Source organism: Corvus kubaryi, unplaced genomic scaffold, assembly GCF_017639235.1.
Source record: "Corvus kubaryi isolate FWS band 111438036 unplaced genomic scaffold, C.kubaryi_AGA036_p1.0 133, whole genome shotgun sequence".
Lineage (NCBI taxonomy): Eukaryota > Metazoa > Chordata > Aves > Passeriformes > Corvidae > Corvus > Corvus kubaryi.
The window spans coordinates 18,122,062-18,145,777 of NW_024580667.1; the positions used below are offsets into that span (position 1 = coordinate 18,122,062).

The 23,716-nt window shown below is 37.0% G+C and overlaps 1 protein-coding gene across 8 annotated transcripts in view; it reads right to left on the bottom strand.

Moving 5' to 3' along the window:
* STS (steroid sulfatase) overlaps positions 1-23,716 on the bottom strand; it is a 114,318-nt gene that overhangs the window by 75,880 nt on the left and 14,722 nt on the right. For 5 of the 8 annotated variants that reach the window (XM_042038216.1, XM_042038207.1, XM_042038199.1 and 2 more), the window contains 4 exons: positions 13,271-13,423; positions 11,451-11,572; positions 8,432-8,554; positions 2,435-2,858 (listed from right to left, as the gene is read on the bottom strand). In XM_042038216.1, the coding sequence (XP_041894150.1) occupies positions 2,435-2,858; positions 8,432-8,554; positions 11,451-11,572; positions 13,271-13,416 (815 nt within the window). In that variant the 5' untranslated portion in view covers positions 13,417-13,423. Of the gene's footprint in view, positions 1-2,434; positions 2,859-8,431; positions 8,555-11,450; positions 11,573-13,270; positions 13,424-15,772; positions 15,918-23,716 lie in introns of all 8 variants that reach the window. The other 3 variants (XM_042038169.1, XM_042038180.1, XM_042038190.1) reach the window with 1 other exon arrangement.

Genomic DNA, 23,716 nt, shown 5'->3' on the forward strand with positions numbered 1-23,716 from the left:
GACCTAGATGATACATTATTTTGCCAGCTCTAAACACTGGCAAAAAACAACACTAATCTACACGATAACACTGTGCACACTACACATATTAATACAGTTAAAAGAGTTACTGGTTTCCTACCATTGATTTCCATCTTGAACTCACCTATTTTGAGGCAGACATTTTATTGTCATGGCATTGAAATCAGTGAAACATTCATAGATACCCAAAACACTGTCACTACAGGCACTTTATATACTGGTAAATAATGCAAGAATATACCAACATATAGTTAATGTACTTGAGAGTCTTTTAAAATCACCGAATGCTTGGTCACTAAGCAAGTAATCGCTCAACAATTTTCAACTGCGTGTGTGTGTTTGTAATAACAAAGTTATTCACTGTTAAATTAGTTACAATGTATCTGAGAAAGCATCTTTATATCTATCCCCATTGCCATAAGGAAATAAAGACGGTTTAGTCCATTTATAAATACTTATGAGAATGTTGATTGTTGGGAAGACTTACTCACTTAAGGAAATTTGTTATGAAAACCATTTTTTCAGTAGAATGTGTAGAAATGGCCACATCAAATATTCATAATGATAGAAATGACAAAAAATTGCAGCATGAGATCGAGATTTTAGATAAACATTTTTTCTTGCTAACAGCTAGAAGCAGCTGCTGTGTGCAGTCATTAAGTCTAGAAAATTTAGCCGCAGATTCTTTGGTACATGTTTTCATCCAGCAACAACACCATATGCATGTATTCACAGTAACTAGAGCTACATACTTTAAAGAATTCAGGGATGTAGAAGAGAAATTCAAGATAATAGTAATTCTACATCTTAGAATATGATTTAAATTTGATTTAGTATTTTTAAAAATGCTGCAACCTGTGTCAAAAGTGGTGGAGAAAAATACATACATGTATTTTTTCCAGAAGTTAAATTGATTAAGTATTTTTTTCTCAAATATATTTCTATTTTAGAATACACAAATGTATACTTTTTTGATTTAATCCCATTAAGACCCCTATGGTGAGAATTATGGCAAAGTAACTGACTTAGCAAAAATGAACGATGACTTACAATGGTTTTGGAAATCCAATATTTAGGTGGCCCCATGTGATGGCTATTAAAAACACTGTTTTCAAAACACTGCATTTGTTTCACAGAATCACAGAATACAGAATGGGTAAAGTTGGAAGGGACAACAGTGGGATCATCTGGTCCAGCCTCCCTGTTCAAGCAGGGTCATCCCAGAGCATATGGCACAGGAGTATGTCCAGACAGTTCTTAAATATCTCCAGTGAGGGAGACTCCAAAACCTCTTTGGGCAACTGTTCCAGGGCACTGTCCCCAGCACAGTAAAGACGTACTTCCTCATACTCAGAACTTCCTGTGCATCAGTTTCTGCTCATTGCCTCTTGTCCTATTGCTTGGCATCACCAAGAAGAGCCTGGCTCCATCCTATTGACACCCTCACCTCAGATACTTATGTATGGTGACAAGGTCCCCTTTCAGTTTTCTCTTCTTGAAGCTGAACAGGCCCAGCTACCTCAGCCGTTCCTCATAAGAGGGATACTCCATTCCCTTAATCAACTTTACTGCCCTCTGCTGGACCTGCTCCAGGAGCTCCACGTCTCTCCTGTCCTCAGGATCTGAGAACTGGACACAGCACTCCAGATGTGACCTCACCAGGGCTGAGCAGAGGGGCAGGATCACCTCCCTCAACCTGCTGGCAATGCTCTTCCTAATGCCCCCTAGGATACCATTGTCCTTCTTGGCCACAGGGACACACTGATGGCTCATGGACAGCTTGTTATTCACCAGGACCCCTAGGTCCTTCTCCAAAGAGCTGCTTTCCAGCAGATCACTCCCAGTCTGTCCCTGTGCCTGGGGTTATTCTGTCCCAGGTCCAGAAGCTAGCACCCTAATTTCTGAAAACCAAATCTTTTCAAAATTACTATAATAAAAGTGGAGTCATCTAAAATGCCAGTATCTTGAAAAATTTGCCATATGAATGCCTTTTAATGGATGTATCAACTCCATGATGAAGAACATTTCCCCATTCCAGAAAAGTAATGGATTATGACTCTGCATTGTGCTTTCACAAAATTGTCACACCACAAAAAAGTTTTCATATTTCAAGTTACATGAAATTCTTAAGAATTAGTCCTAAAAAAGTTGAAAATTAAAAAAAAAAAGAAATTCTGAAGCATGTATATAAAAATGATTTACTTTTTATAGAGAAATTAATTACATACCAAATAGAAAGAAACCAGTCATTTCCACCAAAAAGATTAACTTCAGTCATCTTTTAAAGGAAAAAAATTTGATCAAATATAATGACATATTCCTTGTGCCCACCAGCTCACTTTTTTTTCTAATTTTCAGATGCACTGTCATTATGAAATGCCAACAATAACTTACAAAACAGTTAGAAACCTACCTTCCAATAAACTGCATGGCTTCTTTTGTCAGCCTCTGAGTAAGATTCTCATAGGACAGTGGCTGCTGGATAATCTGATGGTCCCTCATTAAAAAGCAGTTTAGGTGTCGAAAATGATAGAAGAAAAAAATCAAAACCACAAGTGAAATTGTGATTATTAACAAGAAGTAACCCAATGCTTGGAAGGGTACTGTGAGGAGGCCAATGTACTGCGCTATCGCCAAAGACACAAGGGCGATTCCAGTGATTTGGATTGGGGTGACAAGGGCTTTCTGAACCCCTTTTAAAAATACGCTGCCTTGGCCAAGTTTGCAGTCTCTAAAATTAGTCACGGGAAGGCCATAAAAGTAATCAAATCCATGATTGTGGGGGTGGTGACAGAAGTCATTCCTGCTTTCACAGTTCATCCCGAGATGCCACTTTCCTACAAAGAGAGAAGGACAGGGAGTATTTTGTACATATATCATCAAACTTTTAATTTGCATTATTTCAAACATGAAGCTGTCACTATCTGACTGATATCCCCATGCTCCCAGCATTTATTTTGTGGACCCCTATTTTCTATTTAAACTTTCTTTATGCCTTCCTCAAAGATTTTTTTTCATGTCTGCCTCTTCATCTCAGTTAGAAATAGTTTGACATGGCTGCTGCTAAAGAACATTAAATTTTGAGTGGGCTAGCAGGTTACTGAAGAGCAACAGAGCCCTAAAAGTGTTAACTTTGGAAATAAAGCCTTTGTGGATGTGTAGTTGTCATAAGAAAATACTATTTTGCAGCAGCTACTGATTGAAGCGGAAGAACTAATATGAAATTACAAAATATCTTTTCTGAAATTTTTCTGGCAAATAATTTGACTAGTTAAGAAACAAAAAAGAGAAAAGAAGAAGAGAAAAACAGTAATGAATCAATAAAGAATAGGGAAATTATTAAAGCATTTATTATTTAAATGATTGCAAAATCGCTGAAATTGCCAATCTTCCTCAAAATACACATATATATAGTGAGGGTGATTATTTTGTATTTATATATTTCATATATATAAATTAAAACCAAACAACAGTAACAAGTAAATTGCTGTCAAATACTATCTCTCACAGCATTTTGTCCCACTAGGAAATCACTCTAATCCTGCAATAATGTTGGACAGTCTGACACAAGAAACCACTGAGCCTGATTTGCATTATACTAATATAATCTACATTCATGCTGATTATGGTAAGCATCTAGATAATTCATTCTGTGACTCAGGTACAACCTCTTACCATATGCTTATGCATTGCTTAGCACAACAGATCTAATTGGTAGCTGTTATTTGAATCAAAATGCATAATTATAAAAAAAAAAATTCAAATTCAGTTAAGCCTATTGAGATGGATTATGGCTAGAGCTATGCTCTTTGCTCTCAGCAAGAAAATGTGTTGAATATCTAGAAAAGCATGCTGGCCTTGACAAAATAGATGACATTATATATTGCTGGGCCAAACTTTTATTTATTTTTCTGAATCAAATGCCTAAACATGACCAGCATAATTCAGGGGTTGTCATCTTAAAAGAAATAAACAAGAAAATCTGCAAACCCAGTAAGGCTTCATTCCCATAACTTAGCCCAAAGAAATTTGAAATATCTGTTTTAGAGACTTCAGAATACACATGGCAGAAAGTGCAAAACAGGAAAAAAAAAGCATATATATACTTTTCCCTTTTTCCAAACCACCCCATCTTTTAAATATCTCTAAGAAAATCCTGATGCAAACAGTCCTGACTACCTCCTTCTGGGTCTACAGAACAGCATATTCACCCTGCACTTCTTCCTTCGGCAGTGACAAATGCAGGTACTGCAGTACCAAAGAGGGTGAACATGGAGATCTGTTCTACTTTTTTTAAATTTAGCAAATGAGCTGGGTGTTCTTATTTTTCTTCCACAAATAACAGAACTGAGGTATAGGATGAGAATGCCATATGCCTAAGTTCATCTGTCAGCAAAGGTGGAAAAAACACAGAAATCTTGAATCTGAGTTGAGTCCAGTTGTCCTTGTACATCTCTTGATGATCTTAAGTTAAAAATAACTTCTGTATATCAATGAAGCAGGTATAAAAGATTTTCAGGTCTGCTTATGTGCCAGTGAAATGAAGGCCTTTACACCTTTCTCATTCCATCAGAACTTTTCCCTGTCAGATGGCCCCTCACTTGAAGTGGTATTCTGCTTTTTGTGAGCAGAATGGTTCTTGTCACTACTTTTGACGTGGTCCAGGGAAAATTATCGTGGTCAATTAAAAAAAACAGCAGTACACACCATTGTACTGAAATTTCAGCAGTTATAATGGTGCTATAAAGGACTAGTTAAGGCTGGAACAGCGATTTTCATTCACAGCAAACAAAGATGCATATTTTTGAAAAGAAATGCTTCAATTTTTTCTCTTAGGTTTGGATGACTGTCTTAAAGGAATAATCATAAAGCCAGATGTGTAACAAAGTGAGCATGAAACTCTCATCAAGTTAGATAACTGATTTAAAGGTAGAGGCTTATAATCATGAACATAAATGATTTTCAGGCTTTAATTTTAAATTTTTTGTTGTTGTATGTTAATCTCAAGGTACCTATAAATCAGTAAGAAAACATGAAAAAGAAAGAAATTAAGTATACCTTCAAGGTCACTTATTATGATATAGAGTTTTTTTTTAACTGGATCTCAACTACAAGCCAGGACAGAAAAATCTTGGAATAACAAAGTAGGACAGGGAGAAATATAGGTCTATTTTTATCGAAAGGGTTTTAGCAAGCACAACAAATTGTTCAATGTCAAGATGAACATGGGCCTCAGAAAAAGATTTTTTGAGAAGCAACTTGAGCCAAACAAAGCAGAGAGCAGGTTAGCAGGAAAAGCAATAGAAGCCCTCGTTCAAATTATATCGGCAGCTGTGACGGAATGATACAACTGCCATTCTCAAACGCTGGGGAGGTAGAAGGTTTTGATAGATCCTGCACTGCCCTGAAAAAGCAAGTGATGACTGGGTCCACAATACATGCTTTGTTTCACTCCTTGTGACAATAACCCCTGCCTTGAGCTAGTGCTTGAACAGATTACTGTAATGTGCTTTAGATTCTGGGGCCCTCCTGAATCTGAGAGCAGTGCAAAATGCTCTCATCTTTGCCAAGTGATGCTTCATAGAATGGACACATCACACAAGCATCATAAGCATTTCAGCAGATTCTACCAAGCTTTTGAGTGAAATTTATGCTGTTAATTGTAAATTATGAGTGCTGTAATAATTTGAGACCTAGGCTTTTTTCCCTCTCCGTCAGCCACAATTACGATTTCTGCAGAGAGAAAGCAGTGCAATGAAAAGCAAGTGGAAATGAGAGGCAAGTTCTATTCAGCCAAGAAACTTCACTTGAAACTCAGTTTTTCAGAATGCAGAATCCTGAGGACACTACAGAAATCAATGTTTCCCCTGTATTTTTCCTTCAGATAATGGGAAAGGGAGAAGTATGAAGACTGATTTTTATATAATGATATATTTCTTTAGGAATGATTTTGTGCTTTTCAGATAGATGGCAAGATACAAGATGTGAAGCAAGATGCAAACAGAAATATTTTATGTTCTTAAGGAAATATACTTATTTGAAGTACAGAGGAAAAATTATAAAAAATATATGTGCATATGGTATTAACATGGACAGATTTTAAGCTGTTTTATGAATAACTGTTGTATTAACTCCACTCCATAGACTCAGTCAATCTTGAATTGGACACCTTACTACTGTGATGTGTCCAAACATTACAATACTTCATTCTGGAACAAATAAGTACCAGTTATCAATTAGTATTTTAGCTTCAGAGATAAGCTACATAGGTGGATTTTAAACTTCTCTGGACAACACACTGGATAACAATAGTGAGGAAAAATTAACCTTTACTCAATTTTAATTGAGTATAGCAGTAGTTAAAATAATACCTATCAAGTTTAAGGGGAAATTTTGAATTATGAATAGCTATTTCTAACAAAACATCGGCATTTCCTCCCACTGGTGAAATATTACGTATTCTATGCATCTGCTTTTTTTGATAGAACCTGGTTTTGTTGCAGATCTGATTGTGTGCTTTCCTGACAGATCTATTGGTTGTCACCTTCTTTATGTCACAAGGGAAAACAATGAGGTAGAAAAGTGTATACATAAAGTAGATTTATGGCTAAAATATATTTTGGGACATACCAAACAAAAGGAAGCATATATTCAGTGGAGAAAAAAAATTTTAAAAGGAAACAAAAATGCACCTAGGGAAGAAAAAGAATGTCCTTAGAGAGGAGATTGGCAAAAAAATTTAAAAATAACACAACTGGCTTGAGGAACAGAAAGGCTTCAAATTACCCTTATGCCAATCCATCACTGGTGCAGGATTTGACAATTAATTGTTTGGGAACTGCTGAGTTAGACTGAACCAAGCAAAGACTCCCTACCAATATGATGTGATAAGAATACCAGCAAAAGCAGAAAATGGACTGGTTGTGAATCAGACTGCCTATCTAGTCTTCAAATCTACATAATTTTTCTTTCTTCCATTTACATATGCTTTATCTGTAATTTTAATGCATTTCTTGATTTTTGGAAACCTTCATTATACTCTAAGGATATGGTAATATTGTATTTTATGGTCTCATAGCTATCATTCAGGCCACTTGGAAGAATTGTTCATTAAGCATCATGGAGATAACTTCTGGAGATCTAAGTGGCAAGCTGTCACGTTGCAGTGAAAGTGGTTAAAAAAAGAACATTAACTAGGTCAGCCCCAGAAAATGAGTTGTACAACTGTGCTGGTAACAAATAGAAAAAACCCGGTCTTTAATTGAATATGCAGCAATAGGAATTAAGTCCACAAGGAACATGACAAATTATGAACAGCTTTTTTGTACTATGGTTCCAATGCACCTACACTAAATAAACTTCTGATAAGAAATTCTGGTTTTCTCTTTTCATTCTTTCAGGACATCATGGTATTTTATGCTTTATAAGACTGGGGTATAGCTAAGTAGGATTTTTAGCTAGGAACGCTGACACTGGTTTATCTACATAGTACAGACATTTTCTGAACAGTGGTGTGAATTGTTAGCCTTGCTAAACAGCCTGGTTTTTTAAACAAAAATTACTCTCAAAATTGCAAGTTTTTGTTTCATTTAAAAATCAGATTGGGTGCATCCTTCATCTAAATTAATTTAGTAATATTCCAGTATGATGTTCTCTGTACAACTATTCCCTGGCAATTCCAGTACAGAAATACATTATGTAATACAAGTTGAACTTCACAAGAATCTTCTAAAATATAAGCAATATGGAATAAGTCAGTGGCCAAATTAAGAAAAAAAATCAGAAATCTTTAATGTTATACTTTTATGATATTAATTCCAGTTCTATTTAATATTCATCTAGTGTGATTCCTTTTGCCCATCACTGGATATTTATGCTGCAATCAGTTGTCTGAACGATCTTTATAATGAGAGAGAAATACATTTTTATATTAAACATCTACCAAAGAATATGAAAAATTTCCTAGAAATGCCCATTTCTGTCTGATGACTAAGACAGCAGCCCAGACATCACATTATTTACTTTATGGGTATTTGAACACTGGTGAAATGAAAACCACCACTGTGCTGACTTGCACCCTATGATCAATCCCTCATTGTCTCTCTGATGTAATCAAACTCCTATTTATACTGAAAACTTTTCAAGAGCTTGACTAATTTTCAGTTTGTTCATCATGTTTCTTCAGTACCTTGCAAAATGAAACTATAACTACAGAAGTGAATTAGACATACTTACCTGACTAGTGTTTCACATAGGCATGGGAATGTGCTCAGTTTTGTTCCAGAAAAATAAATTCATTATGCTGTGGGGGAGAAAAGCTTAATGCAGGCCCTTTATGGCCTACATGGAAAGCTAATGTTCTTTTCATTGAAATGAAAGAAAATAGTGCTGTGTATATCTGCAATTTTACCTATTAGAGCTGTTGCATAACCTTTCTGCTTCAGGAGTTTGGAAAAAGTTATTTCTTCAGAAGGAAGTCCCCCAGAAGAGGCAGAAAATAAGAAGACACCAACTCGTGAGAAGGCAGCCATTCCTAAATACAATAAAAATGAGTGAGACCACAATAATACAAAGAAACAATTTCCATTCATTAGTTCTGCCTGAACTTTTTTTGCTTTAGGTGGTATCACTTAAATGACATAATACAATCAGACATTAAATGTTTCAAGTGGAAGATACAATCATCCATTTAGCTGAGTGAGGTCTTTTCTGTATTGACACTAGAAACTGAGACATGGAGAAAAAATTCTCAGCTTATAACCATGGGGCCAGCCATCACATAAACAGGTGCAGCCCTTTGTGTAGATTTCCTAAGGTATAGCAAAAGTTTAAGAAGTTAAGCTTGAATAATTTGTTTTTCTTGTACATGGGGAGGGAAGGAAGATGAGGACTAAGTGAGATCGTTCCCAAGTTCTACTCTCAGAATTTCCACTTTCCTCATATGTGGTTTTTTACAAGCTTTAAGGCTTTTTGAGAGAAGGCACATTGAAATAGGGCAGTCTTACAGCTTGGCATGTAAATATCATGAGGTCAGAAAGAGCAAGGGAGAATCTGATTCTGTAAATAGAGTAGCTTGGGCTGTCAGCATTGATGGGGAAGAACCAGTGTTTCAGTGGCACAGACACATCATCCAATGCATGCAGAGCGAGCACACTAAAGGAGCATCAGGTACTGGCTAACAAGACAACATCTAAATAAGGCACAGTAATTTCTATATACTAAGAGTCTGAGACACACAAATGAGCTTATAAACTGCTCTCAGGATGAGGAACTTGAGAGCTCAGGTTCATGAAAATTCGATTACTAGGATTCCAGACGAGAGCTGGCACTGAAAACAGACAGAAGAAGAAGAACAGAGAATGTATATGCAAATCTGTGCAGATGTATCTTCAGGAAGTCTAAATTATGCAACTGGATGATTACAGTTCCCAAGTTAACATGACTGATGTAGACAAGCAGAATCCTTACCCAAGTATCCCTTGAGGTTACATGAGAAAAAGACTCGTTAGACTGGTTTAATAAAGAGAGCTCAACCTACCCTTCAAATGCTGACTTCAGATTTTCACCCCAGATAGTTTTGCTGATCAACACTTCAGATAGCGTTAGTCATATATTTACCTATATTTTATTTATTTATGTTTGTTTTTATGTATTTCAAGCTCTTGTAACTGAAATCAGTGTAATTCCCTTAAGTTATCAGAATGAAAGTACAGAAGCATGATTTCCTTTTTTTCATCATTACCTTTCTCTGAGTTTGTGTCTCATCCAATACTGCATTTTGGAATCTTTTTCTTCAGCTCTATTAGCAGGAATTTTATATTTCTAACATTTTTTCCACATCATGATTCTAGTGTCTTCTATAATAACCCTTTACTAGTTCTTCACAGATATTAGGAAGCAATCCATATTTAGAAATCTTGTAATTTAAGTAAGACAAAGTTCAATTTTTGTACCTACATGGAAATGATTAGGTATGTCTGAGAGCTGATCAGTGAAGAAAAAAATTAGTTCAAGTGCTAATTTTTCAGAAATAAGAACAAGGATCATAATGGAAAGCGACCTGTGACTTCACCTACAGTAAATATTAATAGCAATATATCTGTAACAGGTATATAAAATTTTCCTTTGCAGAAGAATTTAATGGAAAATTTAGCAAGTTATATTAGCTGGCACTTTTGCAGAAGCTTGTTACTTGATTTGAATGAGCACTAACGTATCAAGTAGGCTCCAGAGTCTTGCTTTGCTTTCATTCCCAGAAGCAAGGACAGGATGTTTTATCACTAATGAACAAGTGATCTGATTAATGTATAATGATCCTTGCTAAAAATGATGTTAAGGGAATGTTAAAGTTGCATGACTAAGCACTGAGAGGCTCAGTCCCAGAACACTAAAATAAACAGACTAGATCTTCATTGACTCAAATAGGCTTTGGATCAGGTACTTTAAAAGTAAGAGAAATTAAATGCATGTATTCACAGGATACTTAACACTGTGTATGGGTAGACATGGAACAAAAATAACACTTTACAGAGATGAGAGATTTTTTGCTCTCTTCTTCCCAGTTTTAAGGGCAACTTGAATACCTTAATGAACTGTCATGCCCCTAGTTCCGCCCCCCTGCAAAAAAAAGAAAACCAAAGCCAAAATACAAACCCAACAATTTGTCTAAACAAAAACATTTTGCAGAAATAGAAATGTCTGAGCAGAAGTATTTACATTGGGTTCTTCCACTGAGCCTTTCTAGATGCATCTCTGTGATGTTCAATACTTGTGCTGCCCACCAACATGGTGGGAACAGCCTGAATGCAACTGTGGAGGCAGGCGAAGAGCCTGGGGTCATTGAATAGCGGAGGAAGTTGACAGGATCACAGAGAATCACAAGATATGCTTAGTTGGAAGGGACCTACAGGGATCATTGAATCCAACATCCAGCCCTGCATAGGACGTCCTCATGAGTCACACCATATGCCCTGGAGTATTGTCCAAACACTTCTTGAACTCTGTCAGGCTTGGTGCACACAGCACTCAAGGTGAGGCTACCCTCAGAGCAGCACAGAGAAGTTCGGGACAATCTCCTTCGTTGTCTGGCTGGCAGTGCTGTGCCTGATGCAGTCCAGGACACAGGTGGCATTAAACAACCACAGTCAGATTGTTTTGTCAGTATTTAAAGAAAAAAAATATTTTACTCACTAAAAAACCTTTATCTTTGTGTCCACTCTTCTGAAATGTGAAAATTCCCCATATATATGAAATATATCAAATGTAGACCAGCTCTGCTGAGCTTCATCAGTCACTGAAAGGACTCATCATTTATCATTACTCAACCCAGTAATGATCAACAAATCAAGAAAGGCCAGACAAAAAACCTGCATACGGTTTACTGTAAATAAAATATTATATTTATATATAAATAAAGTATTGGATTTTACCTGATCTTATAGGATATCTCCCTGTCAGGAAAGCTGCCCTACTTGGAGTACAAAGTGGGGATGCTGCTATATGCTGAGTAAGTGTCACTCCTTCCACTGCTAGCCTGTCAATATTAGGGGTTCTGGAAAAACACAAGCAGGTGAGAAAAAATACTCAAAGATGATTATTTGGATACAGGCATGGCAAGCCCAAGGCACCTGAGGCAAGAGCTATCAGGAAAATATAGTTAATATTTACTGTATGTAAATTATCAAAACCATGCTGGGGTTGCAATTCCAAATACTATCATGTCAAATATTTTTACATTAGGCGTCAATACTGAAGAGAGACAATGTGACATTGCGGCAAACATCTTTTTCCCCACTTTCATCTATTCTTCATGACCGGTGCTAAACTGCAACAGGTGGACATATAGTATTTTAACCCTTTTTAATGTGTTCCCTGACCAGAACTGTAGTTTTACAACCTTTTTGCTTCAGTAATGAGGGCAAGAGAGACTAGAGAAAGGTTGTGTTTCCTTACTCCCTACTTGGTGTCTCTTCTGTCTCTACCCAGCAAAAGCTTTTTGGGGTAGGGATAATGTTGCGTGGTTCTATCAGCTATTAGAAGAAATTCAAATGATTATGACTCTGTGTTATGCTCTATATTAACAATATCTACATGTCTGACATGATTATGTCTGCTGTATTAGACCCAGGGGCACAACCAAGCTCCCATATCTGCATGGGAAAGTTGTCTGTGACCTGGCTCATCATGCAGATTAATTTGGTTCCTGAAGGAAAAAGTCCTGTATCCTTGGTTCTACAGATAAAAATTACTAATGCAGACTGGCCAGGAGCTGCAGCATGCTCTAATAGCTTTCTGACCCTGGAGATTAATGACCGTGACCTCAAGGCACACCAGTGCTCCCATCATCTAAGTCTGAATAGTCAGAAACATTAATTTTCCAATGGACTTACTTTCTATCTGTCACATCACCTACTGATAACAATCAGTAAGATGAAAATTCATCGTATTCCAAAAATCTAATTCTGAATTCTCCCAGCAGAGAATATAGATCTTGGAGTCATTCTGGTGCCTGAGAGGGGAGTGATCCAAGCATCAGTGTTGTATATGTTTTTCCCTGTTAAAAACCCGAAGCTGTAACTTGATTTTTTTTTTCTTTAAGAAGATTTTACTTCTAACTAACATCAGCAGGAACAAGAGCATTTAAAGTTTGACAGAATAGTGCTTTTAGTCTGCTTTTATTCAACTTTGCCAAAGACTTTGCACCACTGAAACACAATGGCTAGATATCACTTGCTCTGTTTACACAACCATCACATCTAAGCTGGTAGCAAGAAACATCCTGCGGCACACTGATACATTATTCAAGTATATTAGCATTCGTTTTAATTAATATAGTGACTACTGTATGAAGATAAATTAAGGACATATCAGCTCTTTATTTGCAATTAGTTAACAACAAGCTTGTCCCAAATCATGAGTGCTTCAAAATATGTTTAATTCATAGTACTTGTGTCATATATATTTTAGAAGAAAATTGTTGATTATATTTTACTTCTCTAGAGCTATCCTTATGTGGTTGGTTCCTCAATCCCCTGTTTATAATGCAGCTTTTCACCAGGATAAATGCATTAGCTAAGTCTTTGGTCAAAAAAAGAAAATAAAGATTGAATACTCTAATCTCTGGAAAACTTATTAACTTTGGTTACTCAGAAAAAAATAATCAAACCTCTGAACATCCTGGCATTTTTAATTTTACAAATCCATTGAAAACTAAATATAAAGCTATGACTCTGCCAAAATATCATCCTACCTTAATGTTCTGTTCCCATAACATCCCAGGTCTCCAATACCAAGATCATCAGCCATCAGTAATATGATATTGGGCTTTGAAAGACTGTGTGTTTTGACACTGTTTACGGTACACTGGCAAATTATTAGAAGTAAAAGGAGGGCCATCTTCTTCCTGGTGTGTAAGAACAGGTGGAAAATATGATAAATAGACTGTTAATCTAATTTGTTCTTATTATTACACTTTGCATAGTAAAAGGAAAAAAGAAATATTGCATACTTTTAGTTGGCTTTTTTTTCTTGAGAGTTTTTAAAAACATTTTCTCTCTCATACTTCTTAAAAACAAAAATGCATTTTTTAGTATATGGCTAATTTTTCCTTCTACTCCTTTACACAGATAAAGCCTTTAAATAAAGAGAAATAAAGAACTAGGTACAACCTCAGTGGCAATTTTGCATACACACATGCACTATACATCCATAAATCATAAGAGTTAACAGTGCTTGGGTATTTTTTGTTGGTTGTGTTTTGTTTTTTTGGTTTTGCTTTTTTTTTCATTGTTTGTTTTTTGAGTGTGGGGTTTTTTTTGCTTGTTCTTTTTTTGTTTTTTGTTTTTTCTGGCTACAAATGTGATTTCAGGAACACAGAATCTGAAATCATTTAGGACCAAAACCTCCAAGGCTCACTGCAGAAAAAATAAGTTAATCAATTCCAATAATGAAGTAAATGACTGAATTTCTCTTCAACAATGGGGAAAAAAAATCCAGCAGAAGTTTCTGGAAAGGAATAAACATTATGGAAAAGAGGGTGAAGAGATGCACTATGAAATTATTTTAAGCAATTTTTAAGAAAAGGCTCTTCACAAACATTATAAATATCAGGGTCTATAGCAAAATCAATTAAAAATATTTGATATAATATCACAATGTTCTACAAACAATGCTCATGCCATATCGAACCTTAAAGAGGAAGAAGGATGTATTCTACACAACGCAACATATACTTTTATAGTAAAAGAGAGTATTTGAAGATGTATATGCTATGAATGCTATTTTACCTAAATCAGAACTTGTCATATCTCTGTTTTAAACTGTACTGACCATGCCCTGGCTGAAACTGAGTGCCTTTAGGGTAATGGACTGTGCCAGGCATGCACATCAAAAAGAAGAGAGACTCTCTTTTTTGTCTAGTAAGACTCCAGTCTTTTCTGGATGCAGGCAGCCTTTTTCAAATGCAGGCAAAGCATCAGTCACACCTGCACGCTGCATTATTCTGGGACAAGAAGTAAAGTGGAAGAAACCAGAAATGCAGAAATTTGTAAATGAAAGAGTAGAAGAAGGAGATAGAGACAAAAATTTCCAGAGAGAATGGGGATAGCAGGTCAAGAAAGAAAAATCTTGTCAATCAGTGAGTTATGGTAGATAAAAGTAACTGGAGAGAAGATAAAGAAGTCAAAACTGAAAGAGCAGGTACAAAGAGACTAGACATCAAGGGAGACATTCACAAATCAGTGAGGTGGGTAAAGGTATTTGTAGAGAAGACAAAATAGGCAGAAGTAGAAGAGTTTACTCTGACTTTAATAGCAAGAATGGAAGTTGAGAACCAGCTGGAATGAGAATTGCAGGCAGAAATGAGGAGAAATAGAGGAATAAAGGAACTGGAAGGGATGACAGTAAATAGGAAAACAAAACTGAGGAACAGAGGTGAGAGAGAACTGGGAATGTCTGGGAGGAAAGCGCTGAGGAGTTATGATTAAGGTCAATGAAGAGAACTGATTGGAAAGAACCTGGGAAGATAACATTTGGGACTAATATAAGTGAGAAGAGATCAAAATAGTAGGGATCAACAAACACAGACTGGGACTTCTGATTCCCAAACTCATTATTGCTATTCTGTCAGAAAGTATAGGTGCAAAGAGGACTCTAACTCTTTTAGTGCCTGTTCACATATCGATAAAACACTAGTAAGTATATTAGTTATTTTTTACTGCTTAAGGTACACTTTATAAACACTTTGGTGACAATAGTTCTGGCTTAGACTTCAGCCAGCAGCACGTAAAGACCCCAGTGTTATCACTGCAGTATATCATTATCTTGTTTATCCCATGGGAAGCAATATACTTCATTTCAGACATGGAAAATAAATACACAAATAGTAAGATTAAAACTGTAAATGTATTTCTGTATAGGATGCATCTAACTCATCCTTCATCAAATAACCATACTAATGAAGCTGTGTAGTCCCTACCATGGTGCAGATTTACCTTTCTTCCCTGAAAGGATAAACAAACATGATTTGCTTCCCATGCATTCCAAGAGAACAATTAACACTCAAATTGACCCAAGAGGACAAGAACAACCTGCTGCCAGATCTTATGTTTCTACCCCACTGTTCAGGCTGCAAAGGTCTCAAAGGCCAATGGCAATGGGCATTTTGAAAAAGAAGACATTATATGTTGGTGACATTATGTAGAGAGTTGCATGGATGCTTGCAAGGAGTGCAGAAGGTAGCCTCATTTATTACCTCCATTTCTCATTTTGTAAATCAGCCAGATGTAGCATTATTGAAGGTTGTCTGATACAATACTGCTGGATACTTCTCCACTCTGATGTAGTATCTGTAGATACTCTCACACATTGAGCTATTTGCCTTCACCTGATATCATCACCTGAAGTGAAATCCACAAGGAAACAGGAAAAAAAATAATCCAAACAACTATGATTTCTCTGGTGTACTCCTTCTGCAGCAGATTTTCATGTGTCTTGAAAGGATGTGCATAGAAAGCAAGAAAAATCAGATGGATGAAATGGAGTGGAACAGACAACAGCAAAGAAATTCAAAGGAGCTATGAGCAAAGGATGTGAGCAGAATGAAGCTCTGAGAATGCTGAGGGCTGTCTGTACCACACCAGGTTTTCTCCTGGTGAAAACACAGCCATGTGTAGACCTAACATGAAAATGGTAACACCAAATCAGATGAAGCTTCCAGCTAACTAATGTTTCCTCTCTGTCCAGAGCCAACTCAAATGCTTAAGGAAAGATTGTAAAAAACTTGGTAAAAATTCTTTTACTAGCACATCCTTCTAGCTTTTGGCAGCCGGCATTGAAGGAATTTTGGAGAGGAGAACATTGTAATGAATATCTCTCCATGGACCTTTTAACCTTCATGGATTTGTTATAGTCTGTTTTGAATCAATTAACTTTGTTTTGGTTTGGTTTTTTGCATTGAACCAATTTGATTTAATTTTTTTACTTCCGTAACACTCTTTAGATGCTCCTTCAGTAGGTGTTAGCTTTGAAGGCTTGTGTTTCACATTCATGTGGCAACATTTTTCCATTTTTTTTGCATGTAGGGCACGTAAGTGCAAGTTTTAACCTCTGCTTCACTTTCCCCATGATATAATACAACCAAAAGTAGCTTCTTCCTTTCTAAGGTGGCTGCTAAGCTGATTAGATTCAAGAGGTGCTTAATCTCCTACAATAGCCATGTAAGAATTTGTGTTTCACATATCCTATTTGAACCTACAATAATCACTGTATGGGAACACATAGAAATGCATACATACACACACAGACGTTGATGTGTACATACACATGTATGTGGGGGCATATACACGTCCTACTTTTTCTACGTATCTCCAAATTGTAATTTTGGGATTCTAATATATATTTTCTATTAGCATTAAGAAACCCCAAAGTATAAATATGCAAGAACAAATGAATGAAAGAAAAGCCCCAGACAGACACAATCCACTATTTCTTGATATTTCACATGGATTTACCAAACACTTCTTTTAAGTTTTAATTTTCTTCATTAAAAAATGCTGGTCAAAGAGTTGTCTTTTTTTTTTTCGTCCGGATAACTGACTCAAGATATGGTTGTCAAAGAGTCATAGAATATCCTAAGTTGGCAGCCTACAAGCATCATCAAAGTCCAACTCCTGGTCCTGCACAGGACCATCCCCAAGAGTCACACCATCTGCCCAAGAGCATTGTCCAAACACTTGCGAACTCTGTCAGACTTCGTGCTGTGACCACTTCTTTGGGAGCCTGTTCCAGCGCCCAACCACCCTCTGGGTGAAGAACCTTTTCTAATATCCAACCTAAACCTCCCCTGACACAATTTCAGGCCTGTCCCGCAGGTCCTGTCACTGGTCACCACAGAGAAGGGATCAGTGCCTGCCCCTCTGCTTCCCCTCACGAGGAAGTTGTAACTGCAGTGAGGCCTCCCCTCAGTCTCCTCCAGGCTGAACAGACCAAATGAGCTCAGCTGCTCCTCACACGGCTTCCCCTCAAGGCCCTTCACCATCTTTGTTGCCCACCTTTGGACACTTTCTAGTAGTTTAATGTCTTCCTTATATTGTGGCACCCAAAACTGCTCCCAGCACTCGAGGTGAAGCCACCCCAGTGCAGAGCAGAGCAGGACAATCCCCTTGCTTGCCCAGTGGGCGATGCTGTGCCCGATGCTCCCCAGGACAGGGTTGGCCCTCCTGGCTGCCCGGGCACTGCTGACTCGTGTTCAACTTGCCATTGACCAGGACCTCCAAGTCCCTTTCTGTAGCACTGCTTTCCAGCCTCTCATTCCCCAGTCTGTACATCCAGGGTTACCTCATCTGAGGTGCAGAATCCAGCACCTGCCCTTGTTGAACTTCATATGGTTGGTGATAGAGCCAGCCCTCTAATTTCTTGAGGTCTCTCTGCAGGGCTTCTCTGCCTTCGAGAGAGTGAACAGCTCCTCCCAATTTAGCACCATTGGCAAGCTAGAATACTTTCCGGTCCTGCATTGTTTATGAAGATGTTTAAGAGCACTGGGCCTAAGATGGAGCCCTGTGGAACCCCACTAGTGACAGGCCGCCAGTCTGATGTCACCCCATTCACTGTAACCCTTTGCACCTGACCCATAGGCCAGCTGCTCAACCAATACATGATGCGTTTATCCAGCTGTGTGCTGGATAATCCTTATCCGACTACTACAGACACATGCATCTTTACAAGAACAATTATATGAAAGTCTTTCAAACATCTCTTCTCAACTGAATCATCTCAGCATTTTATTAACTTTGATTAAGCAATTTATCTGTAAACTACTCTTTTAATGTAACAGAACCCTTTGGGAAAATGCTTAATATACTTTACCCTTGCAGGTATAGTATTTCTGATGAAATAAGCAACATTTAAAGATACTGATCTCATTAAAAAATGTGCTATCCTTAAGCAGTATGCAAAAAAAGAAAAAAAATTACCTTGCTTTACTGAATGCTAGAACTCAAAAAATTTCTCTAAGAGCCATAAAAAATCACAGTGTAAACAAACTAGAGACAACCCTGCCCCCCATAAGATTCTGAAACAAGGAAATTCTTCAGCTTAGTGAGAAACAAAAAAAAAGAGTAAGCTTTTAAATTTTAAGAAATGGAAAAGTGAAATTATGTACAATTGATAATTTGCTGGTATCAGTTTAAGATTTTCTAAAATCTCTCAATTAATTCCTCTCTTACAAGTTGATAATATCTGCTGAATCTTTGATGTCATATAACTGCTTTTCTGAATTTTTTCCTTATATGTCAGTATGCATCTTAACTATATATATACATGAAAATCTGTATTTAACTAATTAAAAGTTGTCTCATTGAAAGACAGAAATTTCACTTGATGCAAACTGGGGAAAAACATTAGAACAAACAATCATGTTTCTTAAGTGCAATTAATTACTGGATCTGAATTAGAGATGAAGCCACAGAGCCCCTTAACAGACCTAAGTTTAGTTTAGGTATCTTTTTAAAATGGTCTCTCAAGAATTTTCTACTTTTGTCTCAACTAAGTTACAGAACTTAACAGCAGTATTAATAAATAATAGACATTATTTCTGGTAGCAAATTATAACCTGAATGGAATAAAATATAATCGTTTGTGATATAATATCATTATTTTATTTGTAATAAAAATCCTGTATAATTAGATACACATATTAGAGCACATACATTTTTTACGCCGCTACTGTTTCACAATATTCCCCATTAGCCAAATGCTCACTAAAAAGTTTATTTTGATTATGGGCTCTGATCAGCAACATAAGAGAGATCCTGGAGATAAAACAGGTAGTCATCTTATTTGCCAGTTATGTACCATCCTCAGAAAGAAAAATCTTATCAAAAAAAAAAAAAAAAGCTAATAATGAGTAACTAACTACTGTGACTATGTCATTTCACTTCCTGGAGACCAGATGTAAGTACTCAAAACAATCAAAAGAAATCTTTTTTATATTCTTTGAGGGCTTAGCTAAACTCATCCGTGATATTTAGCTTACTTAATAGTTTTGAAAGATGTTGAATCAGGGTTTTTTTAATATACGCAGATGTTGACTGAAATCACTATTTTTGACACTGCCTTTTTCAAGAGTGTCAAATGGACATGAGGAAGGACTTATGTGCCTAAAATTTTGCACTTTAGCGTTATGCAAGCAGATAAGGACTGTGGATTTCTGCAAGACTGTGACTCTTAGACATGGAATTAACAGTTTGGTTACATCCATATCAACTGGACAACACAGAAACCACAGCTTCATCTCACTGACTGGTTACAAACTCTTCACCTTTGCCTAACTACAGCCAAACTAGTCTCCTTTGAGTTTCCATTCATATTCATTGCAGTGTTTTAAAAAATGTTTAAATAAAAGTTCTAATTACAACTAATATTGGACTAAAAGACTCAACTCCACCAATACACTGCTTTCACAGGGACAGTGCACAGGTCTGAAGGTTGGTATTTAAGTCCTGCTGTAAGTCGCTGAAGGGACAGTAACACAAATAACCAACCACTTAACACTGAATTTTATTTTCCTTCAATTTGAAAGCAGTTTCTAAACCCTTTTCACTGAAATGGTACCCTTTGAAAGCCTATGAGGGGAAAACATGAAACCTAACAGAAAAAAGCCCCAAACAACTCAACCCCAACCAAAACCCACCTCTCTCCCCTGAGTTACTTAATGGAATCCTCTGGAGTCTGTCAAGATCAAAGCTTTGGATTTTATAACACCATATTCCTCTACCCACCATCACTTTTTTAGACAGAGTGGTTTACCAGAGAAAATTGCAGGGAAATGGCCAGTAATTTTTCTTTGCTACACAAAGCTAGCAAGGAACACATCAATAAAATACCCAGCATGTTATGCTATTTCCAAAACGATTATTCATTTAAAGAAAAAAGGCATTTGAATTAGTTTGTTCTTAAAGTGTTATCATTTTTATACCAGTTCTATTGTTATTTATACTTTCATTATGATAACACATAAGAACTCTCAATACTGCTGATTGTACCAGATAGAAAAATTAAGAAAAGGCTGAATTCAACCAATACTGATTTAGCCCATGTAGAATTTAAGTACCTATATGGCCCATAGCAAATAGGCACTCATAGTGCAAACCAATCCATGTGAATGTATTCATCTTTAAATTAGGCATTTAGTCTGAGCTAATTATCTAAGCTTTCTTTTTAATTAAGAGGGAGATACAGGCACCTTAAGAGTTTCTTCTTAAGACTGGTATAATAAAATGGTGGAAGGGATGCTCATGACCTTTCTTCCACAGACTAGAAAGTCTTAACACCTAGTTTAGACTAGATTTATACAAAAGGAATAGTTTCACGAAATAAATTCCACCCTGATGATGGGTTGCCTGTATGCTCTCAGCATGAAATATGAAAAAAATCCCCTTTTTGTAATAAACAAACATGACATTTTTCAATTAGTATGATGTGCTCTACCAACCTTAGTGGTGTAACAGTTTCTTAGTCTGTGAGGAGTAATTCCTACTACAACTCTAAGAACTAGGGACAAGTCCTCATGAGTATTAGTAGCAAAATTTTTCTCCAAGGGATGCTTTTAAGTACTTTTCCTTTCCAGACTGCATAGCAATATGAAGAATATTCCATCTTAAATATTTTATTCTTTCATTACTCTGAAACAAAACAGACAAGAATGATCCATCCAACAGCAATGATTATTTTATAGGAATACTGGTAATTCTCTAATTGAAGTCAGCTATAGCCAATATATGTTTAGGCTACCATCACAAGTCTGATTGGAAAAATAAACTTTATTTTGACATAGTTCTGAAAGAACAGAATTTATTCAAGCTGGATGATATATCAAGGAAGCTCTTGTCAGAGGTGACCAGCCAACAGACTGTAAGCTCAGCCTGTCTACTCCCTGCCTCCTTTCCTATGTGCTGCACACACAAGGCAACCAAAACAGCCTGTCACTGGCCAGTGATCGCTAGATCCTGTTACTTTCCCTCGCGAGGTCCTTGTCACAGAAGAAAAATCACTTCAGTTCCTGATAAATAAGAAGAAGTCTATTACTGTCCATGGGCACTGTTCAGCAATTCACATGGATAGCGAACATTTTGGTCATGACACCACTCACATGTATAAGCATCCTACATGTTCTCATGATCCCCATCACACAATGGGAAATTCATTCATTCTAAGCATGGAACAGTGATGCACATGTTTGTCCTGTCACATAAGAGGTAGAAGAACAGGTAGGTTGTTTTGGCAGCAGAAGGGCACTCCAGGGGATGCCTCTGTGAGAACAGACCAGGGGCTGCTCTGTGCTGAACACAGTCAGTACCCACCAGCTCTGCAATGGACCCACTGCGGGTCACAGCTGAGCCCATCAGCCAAGCTGGTGGCACTTCAGGGAAATGTATTTAAGAAAGTGCAAAAATACTGGGAGGGGGGGAGGAACAGAGCCAGAAGGGCTGTGAGGAGCAGAGGGAGAGAAGGAAGAGGAGGAAACAACAGAAAGGCCAGGGCAGTAAGAAGTGTCCCACACTGGATCAGGAATGTGCCTAAAGGTACTGTGGTCTGTGGAGCAACAAGGAATGGCAGAGGGAAACAGCCAAGCAGTGACTTCAGCCTTGTGTGCCACCCAGTGCCTCCCTGAAGGGACTGTGCACAACCTGCAGCAGTAACACAGCAGGAGGAGATGTCTGGAGTGAAGGTATGGAGACTAGGAAAGTGAAAGAGAGGAAGCTGAGCCTGGGAAAGTGGGAGGAAAACTGTTATTCCTGCAAGATTAAATATTTGTCCCTTTTTTTGTTTTGCTTTGTTTCCCAATACTCCAACCAATTAAATATTTATGCTACCTATCAATAAATTAAGTTGTATTCCCCAAGTGGTTTTTCCTATGACAGTGATTTTTCTGTCTTTATTTCACCACCATTTTTCTCTCGCATTCCTACCAATTTTTCCCCATATCCCTGGGGAAGGAAGGAAGTGAGCGAGCAGCTGTGTGAGTTCTTGGCTGTTAGCCAGGGCCAACCCACCACATTTCAAATTAAAAGGAATAAATGGATCCAATGACAAATTACTTTCATTGGTTACCCGTAGCCAAAAATTTCTTTGCTGTTATTGAATCCATCTAGATTCTAAAAGTGAACTTTTACCAGGGAGAGAAATGGCAAAGCTTAAGCAAAAAATAACTCGACACCAACTGACTTATGGTGTTGCTGCTATAAGCAAGAGGCTCACAGGACATACAAAAACAGCTTCTCCTTCCTCTTAATTTGCATGGGTAAGAGACATTAAAAATAAACAAGTAATGGCTTATTAAAGACCAAGCTCCTTCCTTACAGTTTCTAAAACCGGAAAAACTGGTTTATGTTACTTTTGTCCTACAACTAATATTCATGGAATGGCATCCTCATTCTGCAAATAGTTATGAATGAAATTGTTTGGAATTTTTTTGACAAAATTCTTTCTAGAAGGAAAAAAAAAGTGGTTTTAAACCAAAAAACGTTTTTTCTTTTTTAAATGAGGCAATTAAAAAATGACATTGTTCTCCCTTACTTTTAAACATTAAAAATAGCCCGTTTGGCATTTACAAGGTGAAAACAAACCACTTTTTTGTTCTTTTGGGCTGGGAGATATTTTTACTGCATTATTTTGACTTGAGTTAAAAGATTAACTCTCAAATTACCCAAGTCTTAGGATCTAATGCAAAATTAAAACAAAGATAATAGCTTTATCAATTCAGGATTTCTATTTTTCCCCACAAATAACATAATGAAAAAAGAGCTTCAGAAAAGGGGGAGTGAGGGGGGGAGACAGGAGGAAGTAAGACGGTAAATAATTTTCTAGCCGCATTTAATGAAGAGATACTCCAGTAACATTAATCACTAAACAACAAAAGCATGAAACAAAGCTTAAAAATAAAATAGAATCATTGCAAAACAAAATTGAAAACAATATGTAAGGAACATGAAATTAGGAGGTCTTACAAACCAGGAAAATGCTTACCCTAGAAAGAACATTTATACAATTAGGAAAAGAAGGACGATGAGCTGCACAGTGGCTATATAGCAGCTTGATTGGAAACTACACAGATCAGAGTCTGCTAAAAAGTGCGCCAGACAAAGGGCAAAGACATTTACAAAACAAGACATACACATTAACCTGTATCCTAATTCCA